General features: G+C 49.1%; 1 protein-coding gene across 6 annotated transcripts; it reads left to right on the top strand.

Annotated features, from left to right (window-relative positions):
* The first annotated feature begins 440 nt into the window (after positions 1-440).
* On the top strand, positions 441-25,485 carry MOV10 (Mov10 RNA helicase). Of its 6 annotated transcripts, none has more exons than XM_069480824.1 (22): positions 441-706; positions 803-1,020; positions 12,430-12,570; positions 14,103-14,906; positions 15,188-15,423; positions 15,635-15,893; positions 17,318-17,452; positions 18,113-18,281; positions 19,268-19,422; positions 19,707-19,883; positions 20,003-20,150; positions 20,564-20,722; positions 20,955-21,058; positions 21,225-21,322; positions 21,419-21,635; positions 22,575-22,692; positions 22,906-23,097; positions 23,330-23,404; positions 24,340-24,465; positions 24,542-24,630; positions 24,869-24,990; positions 25,075-25,485. In XM_069480824.1, exons 4-22 carry the CDS (start codon positions 14,734-14,736, stop codon positions 25,167-25,169), a joined length of 2,847 nt encoding a protein of 948 aa, XP_069336925.1. In that variant the 5' UTR covers positions 441-706; positions 803-1,020; positions 12,430-12,570; positions 14,103-14,733; the 3' UTR covers positions 25,170-25,485. The 6 variants fall into 6 exon arrangements, with proteins under 6 accessions (XP_069336925.1, XP_069336924.1, XP_069336922.1 ...); XM_069480828.1 differs by having other exon boundaries at positions 636-706; positions 819-1,020; positions 14,703-14,906; XM_069480825.1 differs by having other exon boundaries at positions 636-706; positions 819-1,020.
* The last annotated feature ends 134 nt before the right edge of the window (positions 25,486-25,619 follow it).

Genomic DNA, 25,619 nt, shown 5'->3' with positions numbered 1-25,619 from the left:
TGGTGGTGTACTTTCTTCCTGGTACTGATGCTGTAGCTGTTAACCATTTATTGCTTAACTTGGCTCTCAAGAAGCTACTATTTTGATGATGGTGGCCACCCTTACATTAAAGAGCAATACAGACTGGAATGCAATTAAGTGCCCAAATATGTGGCTCAAGGGTAAGAATCACCAGCCTTTCCACATAATGAGGCCTGTTTGGTGGAGAAAAGTAATAACTTTGTCCTGGCAGAGCCCCTTGTCCCTCCCTCCCACACGTACACACCTTTATCTCAGAGACGCTTAGTTCTTTCCCCCAAACTTCTTTGACTCTTATCTCCCTGTGTCTGAAAGCCCGAGAAGGGAAAATAGGGCGGGAGCGGGGGTGCCTCCCGGTTTGGTACTGATACAGGTCCCTGAAAGGCCGGGGGAGTGCTGAATGAGCTGCCCCAGTCCAGTTACAGCCAACCTAGGTCCCAGGCCCTGCCCTTTGCTCCCCTGCTTTTCTGTAAGCCCCGAGGAGGGTGGGCGTGGGAGTAGCCCTAGCTGAGGCTCCCAGGCTGCTCAGGGGGCCCCAAGCGGTAGCCACGTTCAGATACTGGATAGAAGCCAGGGGAGGGAGCTTGGGGTAAGGGGAGGGCCCTGAGGGAGGGGTCAGAAGCCTTAGGAAAGAGTTAATGCAAAGAGGGGGAGGGGACAGGACGAAGAAACCAAAGGGAAGGCTCAGGTAGGAAAAGAGGAGAGAAGCCTGGTGGGGAGAAGGGAGCCTGAGGGATCAGGGGTAAGAGTTAGGGGGCTTCCCCCTGTTGTACCCTTATCCCAGGGCCGCCAACTTCTAGCTGCGGCGGCGACTTTCAGTTTCATTTCCACGGACCCTCCTGTCTGGGCCGCAGCCGCCGCCGCGATGCCCAGTAAGTTCAGCTGCCGGCAGCTCCGGGAGACGGGCCAGTGCTTCGAGAGTTTCCTGGTCGTTCGGGGACTGGACATGGAGACAGATCGCGAGCGGCTGCGGACCATTTATAACCGCGACTTCAAGATCAGGTACGGGCCGGCCCACTCCCGGCCCTGAATCGCGCGGGCCCAGCTCGCCGCCACGACTTGCGCGCCGGGGCCACCTTTCCCGCCCCGGGGCGCAGAGGGACGCAGCTCCTCCAGCGGCTCAGGCCCGTTCTGGGGCGGTGCAGATCTCGCCTCCTGCGCCCTGCCCACGCCCCGCCAGCGCTGCCCGGAGCCCGCCCGTTCTGCCCGGGCTGGGCCCCTGCGCCAAGTCCCAGCGGACAGCCTCTCAGGCTGCCCGCTCCCCGGGTGGCCAGGCCCAGGGCGAGAAGCAGGGTCCTGTGCCCACGCGCCGCTCGCAGGCTAGGGACAGCGCTCACGGTGGGGGAGGGGAGGCTCCAGAGGGGGCCCAGGCATCGCGGGAGCCCGGGGAAGGAGCTGCCTGCTGCGGGCTGCAAGCCCTGGCGCAGGCTTTACGGGGACCCCCTTCACCTTCCTGAGAGGCTGCTGCCTTGGGGGGTCCACTATCTGGGAGAGCTGAAGAGGCCCAGTGTAGGAGGGAGAATCTCAGGGAGCTCTGGAAAGAAGAAAAGGACGCAAACTGCGTATGTACCAAACCTCCATTAGCACCTGTGGCTTCTCCATGGAGACCCAGGGCCAGGCACAGCTTCCTGGAGGCCCCTTTCGCCCTGTGGTTGAAAGCTGTTTGGTCTCCTTTTCCTGTTACCAACCACCCAAATAAAAATCAGACAGACTTCTGTCAAACCACAGAATTGTGCTTCAAAAACGCCTTTATCAACAGGCTGCTGCCTCAGTCGGAAAACCAAGAAACTGTCTAACAGGGATAAATGTAAAGACTTGTACAAATAAACATGGGGTGGTGGGAATTTGGGCTTAATAACAGACCTCCTGAAAAAGACCATGGATTTTAGCAGACCAGAAGGCCAGTATGAGTGACATATGGCTGATAAAACAGCTAAAGGAGTCTTCGACTGAGCTAATGGAAGCGTGGTATGGGGTGTGGGGAGAAGGTATTGACCAGATCATGGCTGGAATACTGTTGTTAGTCATGGATATCACATTTTTAGAGGGGCAGTAACAGACTTGAGCAATATCTAAAGAAAGGACAAAGATGAAAAGGGCCTGTTTTGTGCCATCATGCTGGGCACTCTGGGACCATAAAGATGAAAACTACACAATGCCAGGGGAGCAATAGAGGCTATGCTATGCATACAGTATACATGTATATAATACATTATAATACATGGTAAAATAAAAGGAGGATTATGCTAGAGATAGTAGGAAAACACTGGAGGAAAGCAAAGAAAGAGCAATTGCCATCGCATCACATTCTACCAGCACTTCATGGACACAATTCACCTATCTCCACAAAGTACAGCGTGACTCTAAACACGTCACCTACTTCTTTTGGCTGTTAAAGAAAAAGTAATTCTGACACTTGTTAAAACAGTAAGGAAGACGTTACTAAGGACTGCTGTGATAGGGCTGTTGTACTAGGGGAGAGAGATGGAGCTCAACTCCGATTACAGCAAAGACGGCTGGAGATTGATGGCCAATGAGCAGGGTAAGGGGGTCAATGTATAGAAAATGACTAAGAGGAGACATCAAGAGTGGAGAGATTTTTGCTAAACTGACCCAGCAGGATTCTTGTTAAAGGCAGGCTAGGCAGACAGGATTTATATATCCAAGGTGGGGGATGAGGAACTTGATCAGACATCAGGAGTGATCATGTATCAGGGGTGGGGAGAATCTCACTAAACTGATTCAGCAGTACTGTTGCTAAAACCAACCTCGGCAGGCCTGCAGTTGGAGGGTAGGGGAAGCCAATGTTAAGGCCTAGTCAAGAAGAGGGCTCAGGAGAGCCTAAACGAAGTTTGTTCAAGGAGAGAGTCTGTCTACTGTAAACCAAGGTAACGGTAGGTTTCAGTACTGGGGAAAAACTGGCTATGTTGGATTGCATACAGAAAACCATGTATACTGTACATTATGGGTGAATTTACTGTATGCACTTGTTTTTTATGCAAGTAAAATACCACTTCCCTGTAATTATTAGGGAATGTGATGGAGAGGTTGGCATTGACCTTGGCCTTGAAGGATAGATAAAATTTTAGTACATGGAAGAGGACAAAAGGACTCTGTGGGTTCATATTCTATCATGAGACCCAGTCAAAGAAACTAAGAAATGTTTGCCTTGAAGAGAGAAAAATCAGAGAGAACAAGGTAGTTATCCTAGAATATTTTAGACTATTATGGTAGAGAGGTTTATACTCCCATTTCATTCCAGAACGCAGAAGTAGGTTTCGTCAACATGTTGCACACACATACACCCTCACCAAGTAGGGGAGATTTCTGTTTGGATTAGAGAGAACTTTTCTATGCATCCTTTAAATCCAGGCTGGAATGCTGTGAAATCAACCCTCATCCTCCCAAGAGGAATCGATTGCTTCTTCCTCTGGGCTCTCATAGCTCATTCTTCATACTGTGGGTATAGCCTGATTTTAGCCACATTATACTCTGTCCTTTTAGTACACGGTTGTCTCCCTGAATACCAGGCGCTCAAATCCTCTACCTTTAGTCATATTTGCATCTGCCCTCAGTCCCTAGCATAGGGCTTTGTATATAGCCCTATGTATATAGCTTATGTATATAGCTTAATAAATGCTTGAAGAATCTAATTGAATTAACAACTAGAGTTGACTGACAACAGAATGGGCTATAGTAGGGGGTATAACAAGTCACCCTCTTCGGGAATTTTAGGGCGATTCTTACACTGGGAGGGGCTAGGTCCCTTCCAACTAGGTTATTTTGTTTATGTTATGAAATGCTCTGCTCGCAAGTCTTACCTTTTCCCATCTCTCTTTATTCATTTAGCAAGTGTATTTAATGAGGCTCTACTGTGTGTCTGTGCCTTGGTTCCTGCCTCCAAAGAGTATAATCTAGTACAGCAGATGTGTAAACAAACACATGCAATATGTAAACAAACACATGCAATACAGGTGCCAGTATGGTGATAAAGATAAGATAGCTGGAGTTCAAATCCTGGCTCTGCCACTTAGTGGTTGCATTTAACTTGGAACAACTGTCTAAATCTTTCATTTCCCCAGTTATAAGAGTATGTAAAGTAATGCCTTTCTTGTGGGGTTGTGTGAGGCCAAAATGAGCTGTCGTCAGCAAAGAGTTGGCACCATGTGTCTAGCATGTTGCACAGGCTTTGTAAGTCGTGGCTCTCATTAGTATAATAATGATTAGGAGTCCATTGTATGGAATAATGACTGGTGTCATGAGAGGTTTCTGAGAGATGATTCTCACTTTGGACAGGAGATTCATTCTTTTGTTTAACAAATATTGGCCGAGTGACTCCTATGAATAGCTAAAGCCAAAGTGTGAGTTGCTAGAGTTACACAGAAGGAACCTAACTGACTAAGGAAAGAGACAGCGATTAAACAGATCATTATTTAATTACAGTTGAGATGAGTGCTTGTAAGAAAAAGTCCAGTATGCATTGAAAGTATATAACTTAGAGACCTGACCTAGTCTAGGAATTAGAAGTTTCTGAGAGAAAGTGATATTTGAGTTGAATCTTGAAGGATTGACCAAAGTTAGCTGATGTAGGGGGGCAAAGGGAGAGTGCTCCAGGCAGAGCGGGGGGCGCCTCCACAGGCTTGGAATAACCTCAGGAGAAGCTGGTAACATGAGGCCGGAGGGATGCTGGATCAACAGAGCCACGGGGAGGCATTGTTCTGTTTTGTTTGTAATCTTAACAGAAATAGGAAAGCACAGAAAGTTCCAAAGTAAGAGACAGATAAAATCAGGGATTTAGAAAGTATCATTCTGGCTTCTGGCTCGTAGAGTGGGAGTGTCGTGGTGATTGGACCCCTACCCACAGGAAAAAATACATTTTACTTTGTGGCCTAGTATATATAACTTTCGCAAAATAATACATGCCCTTGAAATGACACATGGCCTCCCTCCCTGCCCTCTGATATTTTTATTCTATTTTATTTCAGTTTTATAAAAATCCTGGTCTTGACCCACTGATGAGAGTTGCAATCCATAGTTCCAAAACATGGAAATAGATGTCCGAGAAGATCATTTCCAGATCTGATAATGTGCTCTGAAATACCATTCCCCTAGCTTTTGGCCTTGTCTAAATTGGGTCTAAAAAGGTTAGCCATTATTCACTCAACAAACAACAAGGGCCGAAAGCAGGGCAAGGCAGACTAAGGATGCCCACAGCAGCAGAAAAGTCTGCAGAGGAGCACAGTGATGCAAGTAGCTGGGAATGGCTGAAATAAGGATGGCTTGACTAGAGGCCCAAAGTGAGGTGAGGATCTGCACCTCAGTTTCTTCTTTAAAGTGGGATGATAATAGTTGCTACCTCAAAGCGTTGTTGTGAGGATTAAATGAGATAATGCATGTAGGTACTTAGAACAGTATACAGTAAATCAGTGGTCCCCAACCGTTTGAAAAGGCACCAAGGACTGGTTTCATTGGAAGACAGTTTTTCCACGGACTGGGTGGAGGGGGGAGGGTTTGAGATGATTCAAGCACGTTACATTTATTGTGCAGTCAAACCTCTTTGCTAATGATAATCTGCATTTGCAGCAGCTCCCCAGCACTAGCATCACCACCTCAGCTCCAGCTCAGATCATCAGGCATTAGATTCTCATAAGGAGCACACAACTTAGATCCTTCACGTGTTCAGTTTACAGTGGGGTTCACTCTCTTACGAGAATCTAATGCAGCCGCTGACCTGACAGGAGGCAGAGCCCAGGTGGTGATGTGAGCGATAGGGTGTGGCTGTAAATACAGAGGAAGCTTCCCTGACTCACCCACCACTCACCTCCTGCTGTGTGGCCCAGTTCCTAATAGGCCACAGTACTGGTCCGTGGCCCTGGGGTTGGGGACCACAGCAGTAAATGATCAATAAATGTTTTCTTTTTGTCGTTGATGATGATGATGTTGTATTTGCATTGTCATTGTTACTGTGGAGGATCTGAGTGTGCCATATTAAAGAGTTAGACTTAATCTTGTAGACTGCGGAGTTGTGAATTAGGGGGACATGATCGGATTTGTGTTTAATGATAATCTTGCCAATATAGGGGATGGATGGGGGAAGGGGTATTCAGCCAGAGGCAGGGAGAATAGTTAATGGGGCCTAGAAAAATGAGCAAAGGTTATGACCAGGCAGTTCACAGAAGAAATACAAATGACTAATGAACAGAAGGAAAGATTCTGGACTATATTAGTGATCGGGGAAATGCAAATTTAAATAAGATAACATTTTTTTGTAAGATAGTCAAAAATTTAAAAGATTAACAATTTCTGATGTTAAGGTCTTGGGAAAAGAGCATTCTCAAACTCTTGTTAATGAGAACATACATTTGTACAACTTGTTTAAAGGGCAATTTGGCAGAACTTACCAAAGTTGTATAGGTTCATACTCTTTGGCCCAGAAATTCTACTTTAAAGAGTTTATGCCAATTAGACTTGCCTACAAGTACAAGGGTTTTTGTACAAGGATGTTTACTGTAACATTTGAAATAGCCGAAAATTGTAGGCAGCCCAGCCGTCTATCAGTGGAGAAATAAACAAACCACGATGCATTCATACCGTGCATATTTTGCAGCCATTCATAAGAAAAAGGTGGCTCTGTAAAGTATTGTCATGAAAGGGCATTCATGGTGGTGAAAAAGCCTATTGCAGAATAGTATGTCTTGCATACATAATCTTATTCTTGTGTGTGTGTTTTTTTTTTGTTTGTTTGTTTGTTTGTTTGTTTGTTTGTTTTGAGACAGAGTCTTCCTCTGTTGCCCGGGCTAGCTCACAGCAACCTCAAACTCCTGGGCTCAAGCAATCCTTCTGCCTCAGCCTCCCGAGTAGCTGGGACTACAGGCATGCACCCCCATGCCCGGCTAATTTTTTCTATATATTTTTAGTTGTCCAGATAATTTCTTTCTATTTTTTAGTAGAGACAGGGTCTCGCTCTTGCTCAGGCTGGTCTCGAACTCCTGAGCTCAAACAATCCGCCCACCTCGGCCTCCCAGAGTGCTAGGATTACAGGCATGAGTCACCACACCTGGCCTTATTCTAGTGTTTTATGTGTTTGATATTTTATTATTTTTATTTTTTTAGAGATAGGGTCTTGCTATGTTGCCCAGGCTGGCCTTGAACTCATGGGCTCAAGTGATCTTCCCTCCTTAGCCTCCTGAGTAGCTGGGACTACATGCCTGTGCCACCTGTGCTTGGCTGTTTTATGTTTTATGTGTTTATGTATGGATAGAAAAAAAGTCAAGAAAAATATCAAACTGGGTTTGATATGCATCCCAATTAAGTGAGTAGCTGGGAGTAAGGGAAAAGGCCTTTAATGTTTTATGTTAGACACTTGTTTACATATTTTTAAATACATTTGGTGATCACCTTCTCATTTATCTCTTTATGCATATATACTTATATCTCACCTATGTAAGTTTACCCACATGGGATCATTATCATGTATCCTTTTTATTGTGTATTCCTTCCCATATCAGCATCCCACCTCCATTTCCACATTCCACCCTACACTCAGGTAACTTATGATATCGACCAGCGTATTCTTTTGGTCATTGTGTTATAAAAAAAGGATCATATAATTCATGTATTCCACAGCCCCTTTTTTTTACTCAACTATGTCATGAAAATCACTCCTAATCATCTGGTATGTATGTCTAATCTCTAATGCATTGCTGGGGATTTTTTCCCCAATATTTTACCATGACAAATTTCAAATATAAACAAAAGTTGAAATAATTGTATAGTGAACACCCATATACCCTCACCTAGATTTCTAAACTAACGTTTCACACATATCTGCCCATCAGTCCATCCCTCTATCCATTTAGCAAGCCATCTTAATTTTTTTGATGCACTTCAGAGTAAGTTATAGAGGTTGCTGTGAGCTAGGTTGACTCCACGGCACTCTAGCCCGGGCAACAGAGCAAGACTCTGTCCCAAAAACAAACAAACAAACAAACAAACAAAACCCCTCTGTCCCAAAAACAAACAAACAAACAAACAAACAAAAACAAAGTAAGTTATAGATATCAGTACCCTTCACCCCTTAACACTTCAGCATGATTATCATTAACTAGAGTTCCAAATTTGCTTGTTTTTTTTTTTTTAAGTAAAACAGTGAAATGTACAAATCTTTTTTTATTTTTTAAATTTTTAAAATTTATTTATTTATTTACTGAGCCAGGGTGTCGCTCTCTCACCCTGGGCTAGAGTACAGTGGCATCATCATACCTCACTGCAGCCTCAAACTCCTGGGCTCAAGCAATTCTCCTGTCTCAGCCTCCCAAGTAGCAGGGACTATAGCCACCTGCCACCACGTCTGGCTTATTTTTCTATTTTTTTGTACTCTCACTCAGGCTGGTCTCTAATTCCTGGCTGCAAGCAATCCTCCTGCCTTGGCCTCCCAGAGTGCTAGGATTAGGTTTGAGCCACTGCACCCAGCCTGTTTCTTTTTCTCTTCTTTTTTTTTTTAATATTAAGGGGGTACAAATGTTTTTATTGTTACAGGTACAGCTTTTCTAATACTTAAGGCAGGGCTATTAGTGTGCCCATCACCCAAATAGTATTCATTGTACCTCTTAGGTAGGTTATGGCCCCTCCCCTTCTCCTCCCTCCCCCCCTTCTTGATTTCCAATGCCTTTGCCTCTCTCTGTGCCCATTGATTAGTTCCAAGTTATTAGAGCATACATGTGGTGTTTTTTTCCCATTTCTGGGATACTTCACTTAGGATAATGGTCTCTGGTTCCATTCAAATTGCTGCAAAAGACATTAGTTCATTCCTTTTTATGGCTGAGTAGTACTCCATGGTGTGTATATACAACATTTTGTTGATCCACTCATGAATTCATGGGCACTTAGGTTGATTCCACATCTTTTTTTTTTTTTTTTTTTTTTTGAGACAGAGTTTCACTCTGTTGCCCGGGCTAGAGTGCCGTGGCGTCAGCCTAGCTCACAGCAACCTCTAACTGCTGGGCTCAAGCAATCCTTCTGCCTCAGCCTCCTGAGTAGCTGGGACTACAGGCATGTGCCACCATGCCCGGCTAATTTTTTTCTATATATTTTTAGTTGTCCAGATAATTTCTTTGTATTTTTTTAGTAGACACGGGGCGTCGCTCTTGCTCAGGCTGGTCTCGAACTCCTGACCTCAAGTGATCCTCCCACCTTGGCCTCCCAGAGTGCTAGGATTACAGGCGTGAGCCAACACGCCCGGCCTGATTCCACATCTTTATGATTGTGAACTGTGCTGCAGTAAACATTCAAGTGCAGGTGTCTTGTTTGATAAAATGGTTTCTTTTCCTTTGGGTAGATACCCAGTAGAGGGATTGCTGGGTTGAATGGGAAGTCTATATTTATTTCTCTGAGGAATCTCCATACAACCATAGAGGTTGTACTGTTTCTTTTTTTAGAGACAGGGTCTCACTCTGTTACTGGCTGAAGTGCAGTGGCACAGTCATAGCTCATTGCAATCTCAAACTCCTAGGCTCAGGCAATCCTCCTGTCCTGGCCTCTTGAGTAGCTAAGACTACAAGAGCATCCCACCATACCCGGCTAATTTTTTGTATACTTTGTAGGGTCTTGGCTAGTCTGGAACTCCTGGCCTCAATTGATCCTCCCACCGCAGCCTTCCAAACTGCTCATATTACAAGCGCGAGCCACCTTGCCCAGCTGAAATGTACACATTTTAAGAGTACCGTTCTATGAGTTTTAACAAATGCATATTCCTGTGTGCAAACCCCTATTGAGATCCAGAACATTACATCACCCCAGAAAGGTCCCTCATGCCCTTTCCTAGTCAGTCCTCACTCATAGGCAATCACTGCCCTGTTTTTTTTCACAAGAGTATCTGTTTTAAGACTTCATTTAATGGAATGACATATTTAATGAAATCATACTCTTGTGTAAGGTACCTTTCACTCAGCATAATGTTTTTGAGATTCATCCACTTTGTTGCACCAATAGTTTCTTTTTATCATTGAGTAGTAGTCCATTATATGAATACAAATCACAGTTTATATAACCATTCACCTGTTTATGGACATTGTTTTCAGTTCGGGTATACTTTGAAAAAAGCTGCTATGCACATTTTGTGCAGATCATTTGGTGGACTTATAATTTCATTTCTCTTGGGGATATAGCTAGGAGTGGAATTGCTGGGCCATAGAGTACATATGTTTAGTTTTACAAGAAACTATCAGACCTTTCTCCAAAGTGATTATACCATTTTACACACCAACCAACAATGCGTGAGAGTTCTGGTTGTTCTAAATCCTTATCAATGTTTGGTATTGTCAGTCTTTTAAATTTTAGCCATTTGAGTGAATGTGATGCGTTCTTTTTAATGGCTGCATGATATTCCATGATATGAGTATTTACAGTTTACTCAGCCATCACTCTGTTGAGGGACATTTGCTTTATTTCCAATTCTTGGCCACTGTGAATGAATCTGTAGTATCCTTACACATGTGTCCTTGTACATTGGTACTTCTCTCTCCGTGGAATACAATCCAGGAATGGGGCTTATGGATTTTAAAGGATATTGTAAATGTTTATAGATGTTGCCAGATTGTTTTCCAAAAACGTTATACTTCACTTTTCTACCAGCAATGTATGAGTTCCCTTTTTCACATATCCATAACAGCAATACATGTTAGAACTATTGTTCATTTTTGTCAGTCTAATGAGCATAAAATATCTCGTTTTTACTTTACTTTGCATTTCTCTATGTTTAGAGGAGTTTTTCATACTCTTTTGGTTATCTGGACTTGTTCTTTAAATTAAATATTCAATTTTTATATTAAATTGTTTCTCTTTTCTTGTCAATTTGTAATAAAATTTGTATATTATAAAATTATATGAATTATAAAATATTACATAATATTATTAATATAATTAATATATATTATATAATCGTATATTATAAAAATTAACCCTTTGCCCGTCATCTGCATTACAAACATTTCTCTGGTGTTTATGAGTTGAATTTGTTTATATTACCTTTTGCCATACAAAATAATTTTTAATAATCAAAAATGTTTACTTTCTTTTATAGCTGCAGGTTTCCAATCTTGGTTAGAAAGTTTTACCAAGAAATACAAGTGACTAGACATATAATACAAGGGTTGGGGCCTTTTTCCAACAAAAATGTATAATGTTTGTGATTTTTTAAAAAAAATTTTTTTATGACTGTCACCTTAGACCAGGGTTAGGTGAATTTGGGTAGCGGTAACAGACATAGAGAATAATTTGAGAAATATTTAGGGGGTAGCATCCACAGTACAGGTTGCAAAACTTGCAAAGATGAGTTTTGCATGCCTGTGTGCCCATGCAGAAGTTTCCAAAGATAGGAGATTTCACATAAATTTTTGATGTTGTCTTCTCTTAAAAGACAGAAGATCTGGCCGTCTTGGGTCTACATTCCCTGCTGGCAGCATTTGTCTGGAGATGAGCAGTTACGCCCTTTATATAGGGCATGCACTGCCCAGTTTGGTCAGTCCCCACAAAGCCCTCTTTTCTCCCCAGCACTGTGCTGGGAGCCCAGAACCACTTTTCTTGAAGCCCGCACTATTGTTCTCTTACAGTAGAGTTATGAGGCATGTGTAGTATCTTAAACTGATGACTCTCAAAAATGGGACTGAATGAGTATCTGGGAGGGCTGCAGGTATCAAGATACCTGTGGAACCCGGCTTCTGTAGGCATTTGAGTTTATGCCCCATCCATGGGACTTAGTGACTATGGACTGACTATAAGGGGCCCTGGTGAAAGTTACTGATGACCTCCTAATTTCACTCCCCTTATTACTGGACCCCTCAGCAACTTTTGATCCTGATAACTGATTTTGAGAATTCTCCTGATTTTCCTTCCTCTCTTGAAGGTTTCTTCTGCTTTCCCTTTCTCCCTGGGTTGTCCTGGATGCTGTTCTCGGGCTACTCACACTACCTGGGGAGATCCCAACACTTCCTTAATTGTAACTACTACCTGAGGACTCTCTAATATTTGGCTCTAACCTTGACTTTGGCCAGAGTTCTCTGCTTCGGACTCATGGAGCCGGCTGCCTCTGGCCCACAGTAATCTCGAACCAGGTGTTGCCAAATCCAGATGTCATGGTCAGCCCCTCCAACCCCCTCCTCCTCTTGTCTTTCCACCCTATCTCAGGAACAGTCCCTGAAGCCAAGCCATTGATCTGAGTATTCTAGACTCCTTCCTCTTCCCAGCCTTCGTTCCCCCTTCGGTCAATCACCAAATTCTGTAACTTTTACATTCGAAATATTAGTGGATCTGGCCCCTCTTCTTCTATCTCTACCACTGCCTTGTTCAGGCCTTTGCTGTCATTTAACTGGACAATTGGAAGGGCCTTCTTCTAACTGATCTCCCTGCCTACAGTCTTGCCTCCAGCAAATCCATCCTCCAGTCCTGATGCCAGAGTGATCTGAAATGCAAATATGATCTTGCCACTCCCCTGCTTAAAACCCACCAACTACAGTGGTTCTGTAACCACAGTGTAGCCTCTGACGTGGGCTGAAAGTAAGTCGTTACTACTCCTACTACTACTGCTACTATTAGCACTACTGTTACTACTAATATAAATACTAATGATAGCAGCTAACATTTACTGAGCATTTTCTCTTAGACTTTCAAATGATTTATTATCTTTTTAAAACAAATCATAGCCAATTCAATGTTTTCCGAATAGTCCCGCTCTCATTTGCTTGGGGTGAAGGAGAGGGGCAGAGCTACAGGCAGGGGGTACCAGGGAAGTGTTCATAACCATTTTTCGTAACCATAAATGATATTATCATATACCCTAGTGAGTGACCATGCTGACTTAGCCTTAAGAGTTAAATAGGGGCCAGGCACAGTGGCTCATGCCTGTAATCCTAGCACTCTGGGAGGCCAAGGCCAGAGAATCAGTTGAGGTCAGGAGTTTGAGACCAACCTAAGCAAGAGCGAGACCCCGTCTTTACTAAAAATAGAAAAAATTAGCTGAGTGTTGTGGCACACACCAGTAGTCCCAGCTACTTGGGAGGCTGAGGCAGGAGGGTCCCTTACCCAGGAGTTTGAGGTTGCTGTGAGCTAGGCTGATGCCACAGCACTCTAACCAAGGCAACAGAGCGAGACTCTGTCTCAAAAAAAAAAAAAAAATGCTAAATAGGAATTACCATAGTTCTTATGAACAAAGATTTGCTTTCATTCTCTACAAAACATTGAGGGCGTATGTCAGTCATCCAGATCTTGAAAATGTCTGTGAAGTATGTCACACATGGGAATGTCCTCAGGCCCCTCGGTGCCAGTAAAGGAGGGAGGAGGACTGCTGGCGGTCAGGGTCAAGTCCGGGCTTCCTGGCCTGACATGCAAAACCATGCATGATTCTGGTCCCTGCCCACCTCTGCTCCTCCTGCCACTCCCTTCCTCGCGCTTTTCACTCTAGTACAACCAAACTGTGTGAAACTAATCATCGCTCACCCTTACTGAGGTCTCCTATGTGCCAAGCACTGGGCTCCGTGGCTCACTGCAATGTCGATATCTCGTGTAAGCCTCTCAGCTACCCTGCAAGGCAAGTCTTGCTTTCCACACGTTGTAGAGGAAGAGAGTGAGGCTCCAAGAGGTGAAGTAGCCTGAGCTGAGCTGGCTAGACAGTCGAGCGGGCACCCCCTCCACCCCTTACGGTGCATGTTCTTGCATACCCCTCACCTTTGCTGGGTGATGCCCATTCGTCCTCAGGACTTGATTGTGACACTGTCTCCTGGGGAAGCCCTTGCAGATGCCCACCCCGCCCCCAGGCTGGACTCAGTTCCCCTTGTTGGCCTGAGGAGCTACCCTGGGAGCCTCAGTGGCGGTGCTCTGGGCACCAGGCTGGAATTTGTGTGCTCAGGCTGTGTGCTCCTCGAGGCAGGGTCTGGGTCTCTTGCATAGTTGAACCTCCAGCATCTCGAACAATGTCTGGCACATAACAGGCCTCTGTAAGTGTTTGTTGAGTTGACTAAACTGAACTCCAGGCGCTGAACCTTGAGGTTATTGTCCTTCTGACCAGTTTTCCCTGTCTTCACCTTCTCTAGGCACAAAGCCAGGCTATTTGATCTCTGGAGAAGGATCCTTTCCCTTCCTGCTTGGTTCCACCTGCACCCTTTGACTTCGGGTGGAAACTGCTGTCTGATCAGCCACCTTGCCCACACACTCTGGACATCTGTACTGTCTCTGACCCCCTCTCTCCTCACCACCGGGCTGCACCCCACAGCTCCCCCTCTGAATCAACTTATTCCACTTCCCCTCAGCCTGTGCTTTTTCCGCTGGGTTGTTTTATTTTCTATCCCCAATAGTTTTCAAAAAAAAAAAAAATTTTTTTTTTTCATTTCTTTCTCTCTCTTCCCTTAGTCCTCCCAGTTAAAGCCTATGATTGGGCTTTTCTCCTCAGAAATGCACAATCCACAACCCACTGTCTAAAACAACTATGTTTTGGGAAGTCTCGTTGCCTTCCCTTAAAACATTAAAAATCCCCCCAACCCCTGCCTGAGTCTCTGTCGCTGGGTCCCGGCCTGCTCTGCAGCAGGACTGGCGTGTCCACAACAGAGTGACCCTCAGACACCCGCCCCCACGAGCCGCCTGCGTCCCACAGGCCCTGCCTTTCCTCACTTCCCAGTCTCCTCTGCTTCTGGCAGCTTTGGGACCCCCGCCCCTGGCTTCTCCTCCATGCTGTATGGGATGAAGATTGCAAATCTGGCCTACGTCAACAAGACTCGGGTCAGGTTCTTCAGACTCGACCGCTGGGCCGACGTGCGGTTCCCAGAAAAGAGGAGAATGAAGCTGGGGTCAGATATCAGCAAACACCACAAGTCACTGCTGGCCAAGATCTTTTATGACAGGTGTGTGTGTGTGTGTGTGTGTGTGTGTGTGAAGCGGGCCCGGCAGGGCGTGGGGGAAGGAGGCTGTCTGGCTAAGGAAAGAGTGGGTTATGGGGGGCAGGGGGTAAGACCCCCTCCTCCAGGGAATGGGGAAGGGCAGGGCATTGGTCCGGAGGGAGGGGGTGAGGTTCCTGAGCACAGTGGGCACTTTGCCGGCCTCCTAAGCCTACGACTTGCCCCGGGGTAACCCCCAGTCCAGGCCCCTCCCGCCCCAGCCCCCCCTTGACTCCCGCTCTCCCCAGGGCTGAGTATCTTCACGGGAAACATGGGGTGGACGTGGAAGTCGAGGGGCCCCATGAGGCCCGAGATGGGCAGCTCCTTATCCGCCTGGATTTGAACCGCAAGGAGGTGCTGACCCTGAGGCTTCGGAATGGAGGAACCCAGCCTGTCACCCTCACTCATCTCTTCCCCCTCTGCCGGACACCCCAGTTTGCCTTCTACAATGGAGACCAGGAGCTGCCCTGCCCGCTGGGCCCCGGTGAGTGGGTGTCCAACGGAAAGAGCCTCTGGGGGGCAGGGCCTGGCCCTCGGCGGTGCGGGCGCCCTGGGACGCACGCTGTCGCTCCTGCCTCGCTGTCGCTCCTGCCTCGGCTGGGGCTGTCGCGGAGAGCGTCCTGGGGCTGTCGCGGAGAGCGTCCGGGGACGGAGAGGCTCCCCCGCAAGCCGTTCACTCAGCTGTCCTCCTCCAGGTGAATGCTACGAGCTCCACGTCCACTGCAAGACCAGCTTCGTGGGCTACTTCCCAGCCACGGTGCTCTGGGAGCTGCTGGGACCCGGGGAGTCGGGTTCGGAGGGAGCCGGCACTTTCTACATTGCCCGCTTCCTGGCCGCCGTGGCCCACAGCCCCCTGGCGGCACAGCTGAAGCCCACGACTCCCTTCAAGAGGACCCAGATCCCTGGAAACCCTGTGGTGACCAGCCGGATAGAGGAAGGAGAGAGGCCTGACCGGTAACTCCTCCCCCCAGCCCAGGGTGGGCTGGGGGGACCCCGACCACCTCAGCGTGGGCTCCTGGGAAGAGCACAGGGCCAGAGCCCCCTTTCCTGACTGCGGGCTCCTCGCCCCTCTGTGTCTCAGAGACCTTTCCTGTCCGGGGAGAAAGTTGCAGATGAGCCTCAGGTTATGAGGACAGTATGAAAAAATTTTAGGTATTTGCACTGTATGATGGATTATTAGGCAACCATTGTAGACATCTGTTTTTTAAACAGCTTTATTGAGGTAATTCACAGAACATACAATTCACACATTTAAAGTATACAGTTCACACTCTGGTTTCTCTTCAGATCGTATAAATCTTTCGCCTTTTAAAGTATACAGTTCAGTGATTTTTAAGGATATTCATAGATACGTGCAGCTGATACCACAGTTTTACAACATTTCATTCCCCCCAAAAGAGACCCTGTACCCTTTCGCTGTCACCCAGCCCCATTCAGCCCTGAGCAAGTACTCGTCTACTTTCCATCTCTGAGATTCCTCCATGCAGGACATGTCGCGTGAGTGGAATCCTAGCGTAATATGTGTAGGCAGCTCTCTTTGTTATTGCTATAATAGATGTTCACAAAATGTGGAGTTACAAAAGCAAACTATGTAATAGGACCTTCACAGACCACGGTGCTCTTTTTGTTGACTATATATGTGTAGAATACAAATTTACAAAGAAAAAAGTCTGGAAGGCTACATACCAAAAAGTTAACATTGGTCCCTGGATGGGTAAGAAGTTGATTTATTTATTACCTATTACCTGATTTTTGTTCTCTAGTGAACATGTATTACTTATATAATACTTATATAATACTTTATTTATTTATTTATTTTTTTGAGAGACAGTCTCACTCTGTTACCTGGGCTAGAGTGCCATGGCATCAGCCTAGCTCACAGCAACCTCAAACTCCTGGGCTCAAGCGATCCTCCTGCCTCAGCCTCCTGGGTAGCTGGGACTACAGGCATGCGCCACCATGCCCGGCTAATTTTTTCTATATATATTTTTAGCTGTCCATATAATTTCTTTCTATTTTTAGTAGAGACGGGGTCTCGCTCTTGCTCAGGCTGGTCTTGAACTCCTGAGCTCAAACGATCCGCCCGCCTCGGCCTCCCAGAGTGCTAGGATTACAGGTGTGAGCCACCGTGCCCGGCTTATAATACTTCTTATATGTTTCCAAGTATCATGCTTTCCAAAAATGAGAACTGTCCCGCCTCGGAGCAGGCAGCCACAGGAGCCAGTAAGCTCCACATCCGTGGGCAAAACTGCTGCCCACGTTTCAGCAACAGTACTGCACGAGGGCTTTGCGCATCCTGCTCAGAGGGGCACTCCCAGAGTCCGTGGAGGTGAGGTGTCTCTGTGTTTGTGACAGCTTGTCTTCCCTCACTCCTGCAGTGCTAAAGGCTACGATCTGGAATTGAGCATGGCGCTGGGGACATACTACCCACCCCCCCGCCTCAGGCAGCTGCTCCCCGTGCTTCTTCAGGGCACAAGTATCTTCACTGCCCCAAAGGAGGTCGCTGAGATCAAGTAAGTACCACCTCCCTGCACCCCACACTCTCCCCGGCCTGCTGTCTCTCCCCTACTGGCTTCTTCCCATTGCCCTGGCACCTCTGTCCTCAGCCTCCCCGGCTCCTTTCATTCATTCCCTTACTGAGCACGTGCTGTGTGAGGTGAACCAGTCAAACAGGAGGCTTGCCCGTTGTAGTGGGGGACAATGAGCATTTATCTTACATTTCATGGAGTGACGAATGCTGTAAAGAACTAAACTGATGCTAAATTAAAACCAAAGCAAAGTAAGGGGATGGGTCAGTGCCGCTTCGCAGAGGGCAGTTAGTCCTGGCTTCTTTGAGAAGGTAACATTTGAACAGAGAAGGACATTTGAATGTAGTGAGGATGGGAGTCAAGGGAGGATCTGGGGGGAGAGTGTTCTGGCCATAAGATCCACAGTGCAAATGCTGAGTCAGGCCTGAGGTGGGGGCAGGGGCATCCGAGAAAGCAAGAGCCAGGGCTCCCTTCTTCGAGGCCTCTGACCCCCATCTATTTCTCTGCCCTTCTGGTCTTCCCCACTTTTCAAAGCTTTCTTGGTTCCAGACCTTCGGATGGGAGAGGTTGGATGTTCCTGGACGTGGGGGTTGTCTGACCTGTCCTGTTCCTGCCCCCACCCACCCCTCCCAACCTTCACTCCAGGGCCCAGCTGGGGACAGCCCTGAAGTGGAGGAACTACGAGGTGAAGTTCCGGCTGCTGCTGCACCTGGAGGAGCTGCAGATGGAGCATGACATCCGGCACTATGACCTGGAGTCAGTGCCCATGACCTGGGACCCCGTAGACCAGAACCCCAGGCTGCTCACACTGGAGGTCGGGGCTCGGATCGGGCGTGGGGAAGGTGGGCCCAAGCCAGCCAACACACAGGCTGTGAGCAGAGCTATTCCTGACAGCAGGGCAAGACACGAGTTAGGATGAAATGGTTCCTGCCCCAAAGGGCTTAGCAAGAAGCAGGGTGGGCAGCCTGTGCCCAGAGAGGTGTTGGAACAGGGCAACGGGGAAGATGTTTGCTACCACCAGCTGTGGGACTTGAGCAAGTCCCTTGCTTTCTCTGAGCCTTAGTACCCTTATCTGAAAAAGCACAGAGCAGGACTAGATAATTCTTAGAGCCTTTCTAGGTCTCAGATTTTGAATGTGTACGTTAAAGCCCAGAATTACACATGGATTCTGCACACAAGTGCAGGTGGGAAGGGAGAGAGAGGGTGAAGCTGATCAAGGAAAGATTACTGCAGGAAGTGAGTTTCAAACAAGATTTTAAAGGCAGAAGGCTGGGTGCAATGGCTCATGCCTGTTATCCTACCGCATGAGGCCAGGAGTTTGAGAACAGCCTAGGCAATGTAACAAGACCTGATCTCTAAAAAAATTTTTTAAGTTAGCTGGGCGTGGTGGCATGTGCCTGTAGCTCTAGCTACTTGGGAGGCTGAGGTGAGAGGATTGCTTGAGCACAGGAGTTCAAGGTTGCAGTGAGCTATAGCTGCACCATTGCACTCCAGCCTGGGTGACAGAGCAAGACCCTGTCTTGAATGAATGAATGAATGAATGAACGAACGAACGTAGAGTAGGCCAAGAGGGCAGCTGCACTGGAGGTTCTGGGCTCCTGGACTTGGCAGGATTCTTCTCCGTCCCCTTCCCCTGACTCCTGCCCTGTGGGGTGGGAGAGGAAGGAGGGATGCAGGGATATCCTAGCTCCCTGAGTCTCGGGTTAGAAGGCTAGAGCCTCACTCCCTGTCCCTCAGAGGTCTGGAGAGCCTAGGGGTCCATCCCTGGGATAAAAGCTTGCTTGTGTTCATACCCCATAGGTTCCAGGGGTGACCGAGAGCCGCCCCTCAGTGCTACGGGGTGACCACCTGTTCGCCCTTTTGTCCTCTGAGACACATCAGGAGGACTCCATCACCTACAAGGGCTTTGTGCACAAGGTGGAACTGGACCGTGTCAAGCTGAGCTTTTCCACAAGGTGGGCGTTGGGGGAACTCTGAGCTTCCAGAAGGGTCTGTGGGCTTCTCGCTGAGGCCAGGGGAGGAAGAGTGCTCCTCCCTGAGATGAGTAGGACCTGAGGGACAGGGCAGGAGGCTTTTCTTTAGGGGTACCCTGAGATGCCTCGGCAGCTTCCTCTCCTAGAGAGCTTTGCATAGAGATGTTGGGAAGAGGGGGTGGAGCAGAGAGGTGGGTGGAGAAGGTCCTGGCCTTTTATTGCCTCCCCACTCAACAAACTTTCCTCCTCTCTCTCCCTGCCCAAAGCCTCCTGAGCCGCTTTGTGGATGGGCTGACCTTCAAGGTGAACTTTACCTTCAACCGCCAGCCCCTGCGGGTCCAGCACCGTGCCCTGGAGCTGACAGGGCGCTGGCTGCTGTGGCCCATGCTCTTCCCTGTGGCCTCCCATGGGGTCCCGCTGCTGCCCACAGATGTGAAGCTCAAGTGAGACTGTGGGCAGGGGGGCTCTGGGGCTACTTGGAGTGCGGGCGTGGGGGGTGGAGTCGGGGACGCCTCTGGGTCACTGGATGACTTCACATTCACATCCCTGGCCCCTCTGCCAGGCTGTACGACCGGAGTCTGGAGTCAAACCCAGAGCAGCTGCAGGCCATGAAGCACATTGTTATGGGGACCACCCGTCCAGCCCCCTACATCATCTTTGGGCCTCCGGGCACCGGCAAGACTGTCACATTAGTGGAGGCCATTAAGCAGGTGGGGCCTGAGCATAGACCTGGGGCCCTGCATGCTGACTCCCCAGCACCAAGCAGTTGTTCCCAGGCTCTAGTTCCCTCCAGCTGCCTGAATGCTCCTGCTTCTGAGCAGCCACCAAAAGGGAGGTAGGGGGTTAGGGTCAGTGTGGCTGTTGAGTACTGTTGTGCAGGTTGGGCACTGCACAACTCTTAGAGTACCATTCACATTTCAGTCATCATAGACTTGTATATTTACTACAACGGTTGTTCAGCATTAAAGTGTTATTTGGACTAGCAGGAGCCTGGGGATCAGAACTTGCTTTTTGTGTCACTACCTCCCTTAGCTATTGGAGGCCAGTTGCTGCACTGCCCCAGCCTGAGTTATGACTGAGTCTCAGGAAGCTGTTTCCAACATTTTGCTTATCCGCATCTCAGGTGGTGAAGCACTTGCCCAAAGCCCACATCCTGGCCTGCGCTCCATCCAACTCGGGGGCTGACCTCCTCTGTCAGCGGCTCCGGGTCCACCTGCCCAGCTCCATCTACCGCCTCCTGGCCCCCAGCAGGGACATCCGCATGGTGCCCGAGGACATCAAGGTACCCAGGGATGTGCAGAGGGCCACAGGATGGCGGGTGCTGGGGAGGCTCTCTACTGGATTCTGATACTTGCTGTGTGACCTTGGGTTGGTCAGGACCTCTCTCTGGGCCTCAGTTTTTTGATCTGTAAAGTGAGGGAGGTGGATAAAATTGTTCCAGGGGCCTAGACTCAGAGTCAGGGTGAGAATGGGTGGAGCCAAGCTAATTCCGCTGGTCCTTGCACAATCCGTAGCCCTGCTGTAACTGGGATGCAAAGAAGGGGGAGTACGTATTTCCCGCCAAGAAGAAGCTGCAGGAATATCCAGTCTTAATTACCACCCTCATCACTGCCAGCAGGTGGGCCGTGTGTCTCTTAATCGTAAGTGTAAGTGAAGGGGTAGTGGGCTGGGAGATGGGGAAGAGTGGCTCCCGGAGGGTGAGGTGAGGGGCCAGCTTGGGTGAGCATTCAGGTTTGGTAGCCGGGTGCCTGGATATGACCCCTGCCTGGCCTGACACCTCCCAGGTTGGTCTCAGCCCAGTTTCCCATTGATCACTTCACACACATCTTCATCGATGAGGCTGGCCACTGCATGGAGCCCGAGAGTCTGGTGGCCATAGCAGGTGAGGGACTCAGGCGGGCTGTAGGTGTGCCACCCTGCGTGGGGTCGGGGAGGATCTGCCCCTCACCTCTCTCCCCACACCACCCCTGCTCCCCAGGGCTGATGGAAGTAAAGGAAACAGGCAATCCAGGAGGGCAGCTGGTGCTGGCAGGAGACCCTCGGCAGCTGGGGCCTGTGCTGCGTTCCCCACTGACCCAGAAGCATGGGCTGGGGTACTCACTGCTGGAGCGGCTGCTCACCTTCAATGCCCTGTACAAGAAGGGCGCCGATGGTTATGACCCCCAGTTTATAACCAAGCTGCTACGCAACTACAGGTATCCCGCACCCTTGCCTCTCCTGCTAGCCCATGCCCTCACACCCTCCGTGCAGCCCCGGCTGGCGGATCTGCCTGCAGTCCTGTTGCTCAGAGGCTGTAGGATGCAGAAAGACTCAAAACGGGAAGGTAGGAAGTCTCCTTTCTTAGCCCCGTCACTGCTGCTTGCTGTCTGTGTTACTGGGCAGGTGGTTTCACTCTGCATCAGCTGGCTTACCCGTACCTTCGGGGGTGGTCAGCGGTTGCCAGAGACTAAGAGGTGGCTGGTGTGGGTCCCAGGTGAAGTTTCCAGGCAATCCAAGGATAAGTGGGAACAACAGAGAGAATACAGTTTTTCATCAACCTATTGTGATTCTAAAATGCTTAGATGAGTTTCAGGCTGTCCTAGGAGGTCAATAAATATTAGCTGTTGTGTCATTGCTTCTTAATATGTTCAGATTTAATGCATTGTTTCTCATCAAATAAGTAGAGGATAATTTGTTTTTGTACTGTCCCTCCTCGGCAAATTTGAAACCTGAGAATGGGTCCCTAATTTTTTTTTTTTTTTTTGGTAGAGATTGGGGTCTTGCAATGTTGCCCCGGGGTAGTATGGAACTCCTGGTCTCAAGTGATCCTCCTGCCTCAGCCTCCCAAAGTGTGGGGAGTACAGGCGTGAGCCACTGTGCCCAACTACCCTAACTTTTCAGTTTTTGTTTAAAAAATTTGACTGGCCTATTAAATCCTTGAACTAGATTCTCTTTGGAACTACATTTGGTTCTGCTTTCTGTGGTTTACAGTGCCTGGCAGCAGACGCTGTGGATGAATGTGTCCTGCTAGCCGGGGAGGAGGGCAGGAGGATACTGTGTGTGGGCCCAGAGCGGGTAGAGTGGGGGTCCCCGAGGGTGGGGCAGAAGTAATCCGACCCTTGGTCCCGCTCTTCCTTCCTCCTCCTGCCTCCCAGGTCTCACCCCACCATCCTGGACATTCCTAACCAGCTATATTACGAAGGGGAGCTACAGGCCTGTGCTGACGTCATCGATCGAGAGCGCTTCTGCCGCTGGGAGGGTCTGCCTCGAAAGGTGAGCTGAGCAGGGCAGGGGCTCAGGCTCCCACCCCTGCACCCCAACCTCTGTCCTCCTGAAGGTGCAGGGCAGGAGGAATGCCTCGAGTAGAAGCATGGGCCCCTCCCTTGCTCACCTTGGCCTGGGATCCCTTATTCTCTGGAAGGGTGGGGAGCGGGGGGAAGGGAAGCAGGGAGGTCAGCTGAGCATTTCCCCTGACCCCACGGCCAGGGCTTTCCCATCATCTTTCACGGCGTGATGGGCAAGGATGAGCGCGAGGGCAATAGCCCATCTTTCTTCAACCCTGAAGAGGCTGCCACAGTGACTTCCTACCTGAAGCTGCTCCTGGTCCCCTCCTCCAAGAAGGGCAAAGTCCGCCTGAGCCCCCGAAGTGTGGGCGTCATCTCCCCGTACCGGAAGCAGGTCAGGCCCTCAGTTCCCAGAAAGGATGGGACCCCTCCCCCCAGATGGTACCTCTTTGATACCCAGACAACCAGGCCGAGGCTCCAGGAGCTCAGGCCTCTGCTGGCCCCGTAGCTCAGAAGAGCAGAGGTCAGCTGCCCTCTCCTAGTCCCCTGCTCCCTGGCCCCCTGCCTGGCTCCCTCTTGCATTGGGGTAATGGCATGAAAGAAAGGCATCTGTCCCCTCCTCCCAGGTGGAAAAAATCCGTTATTGCATCACCAAACTTGACAAGGAGCTTCGGGGCCTGGATGACATCAAGGACTTGAAGGTGACACACTGTTCCACACTCGCTCCCTGCCTTCTGTTTACCCCCACTCACCCACTTTCAGAGACCTCCTCGGGCTTCTGCTCCTGTCCAGCCCATGTCCCCGTCCTACCCCTGCTGCCTTGAGATGGAACCGGGACTGTCCCCAAGCCTCGCTCCTGGAGATTCCAGCGTAAAGGTCTGGGATGGGCTCGGGAAACCTGCATGTTTAATAATAAGCGCCTCATGTCATTCTTAGTTAGGCTCGAGGCCTCTGCCCTCAGGGTAAAGTTCAATTTCCAGGGTTTATGGGACATGTCATGTGATACTGTCATCTCCAGCCCCACCCTTAGTAGCTTAACTCTTTCTCTGAGGTTGTGGTTCTCAGCGCTGGCTGCAGATAAAAATCACCTGGAGAGGTTTTAAACCTGCTGGTGCCAGGACCCCACCCAGCCAATTAGCACTGCTATCTCGGGGCAGGGCCGGGGGTTTAGGCATTTTTTACAGCTCCTCGGTGATTCTGTGATAATGTGCAGCCAGGGTTGAAAACCACTGCTCTAAGATTGAGAGGCCTTCCCTTGGTAATTCTGATCAGGAGGTCTGGGTTAGGGCCCAGGGCTGTATAGTCTCAACAAGTACTTAGTGATTATTTTCAGGAAAGTTTGAAAAACACTGCTGTGAGTTACCATGTTTTTGCCGTGCTGTTTCCTTTGCTCAGAACACTGTCCAGGCCCCACCCCCTTCACTGGATTCATCCTTCAGGTTTCAGCTTCCACTGCATACTTCTTGTCCTCTTTCCCTGGTCATTGTCACAGTGTTCACTCACTCGCTCCACTGATCTACAATTGCCCGGTGACTTTCCTGTACCGTTCTTGCAACGCAAGCTCCCTGGGCAGGACATGTCCCTGGGGTACCCCTTTGACACCCCTGGTCTCAGGCCCTGCCTCTCTCCCCTCCAGGTGGGCTCTGTGGAAGAATTCCAAGGCCAAGAACGAAGTGTCATCCTTATCTCCACCGTGCGGAGCAGCCAGAGCTTTGTGCAGCTGGATCTGGACTTTAACCTGGGTTTCCTGAAGAACCCCAAGGTGCGAGGGCTGTTGGGTGGCAGGACTTCTTCCTTAGGCCCTTCCCTCCCTTGACCCCGCCACTTCTTCCTTCCAGAGGTTCAACGTCGCTGTGACCCGGGCCAAGGCTTTACTCATCATAGTGGGCAACCCCCTTCTCCTGGGCCATGACCCCGACTGGAAAGTGTGAGCATTCCCACCGTGATCCCTCTTGGTGGCCACAAAACCCCCGGCCTAGGGCAGATGTGTCTTTATTAAGCACCTACTTATACTTTCATTAATCCTCAGATCTGTCCATCTTTACAACACCCCCCCTTCCCCCCCGTATCTGTAAGTTAACTGACATTCAGAGGTTAAGCAAGTATAGCACGGATGTTACAGGACCCAGGCTTAGCCTCTGCTGATGCTCCTCTGTACCCCACAGATTCTTGGAGTTCTGTAAAGAAAACGGAGGGTACACCGGGTGCCCCTTCCCTGCCAAACTGGACCTGCAGCAGGGACAGAATTTACTCCAAGGTCTGAGCAAGCTCAGCCCCTCTACCTCAGGTATGGCAGGGCCGCCCGGGCCAGGTCAGGGCCAGTGCTGGAGGAGGAAGAAAGGAAGACAAAGCGCACCTCTTTTCTTTCTAGGGCCCCACAGTCACGACTACCTCCTCCTCCAGGAGCAGGAGGGTGAAGGGGGCCTGTCCCTGCAAGTGGAGCCAGAGTGGAGGAATGAGCTCTGAAGACACAGCAGCCGGCCTTCTCACACCAGCCAAGCCTTAACTGCCTGCCTGCCCCTGAACCAGAACCCTGCTTGAACCCGGACCCAGCAGAGCTGCCCCTCCAAGGGACAGGAATGCTGGGGGCGGGAGTGTACAACCCAAGCCATTCCACCCCCTCCCCTACTGGGGAGAATGACACATCAAGCTGCTAACAATTGGGGGAGGGGGAGGAAGAAAAACTCTGAAAACAAAATCTTGTTCTATGCAAAAGCCTTGATAATGTCTCCTCAGACTGGCCCCAGGTTCCTGAGCCCCTCAAGCTGACCCTGCATGGGAGGGTGGGACTGTCACACCCAACTTAGGGTCATACCCACTCCCAGCTAGAGAGAAACCCAGCCCCCACATCCAGGGAGGAAACCCAGTGGGAGGTGGCAGGGAAGCCACCCACAGGTTTCTAAGTTTAGTCCCAGC

The sequence above is a fragment of the Eulemur rufifrons genome, chromosome 8 (genome assembly GCF_041146395.1).
Source record: "Eulemur rufifrons isolate Redbay chromosome 8, OSU_ERuf_1, whole genome shotgun sequence".
Lineage (NCBI taxonomy): Eukaryota > Metazoa > Chordata > Mammalia > Primates > Lemuridae > Eulemur > Eulemur rufifrons.
The sequence above is the reverse complement of the archived record's forward strand: the minus strand, read 5'-3'. Positions and strand labels throughout refer to the sequence as shown.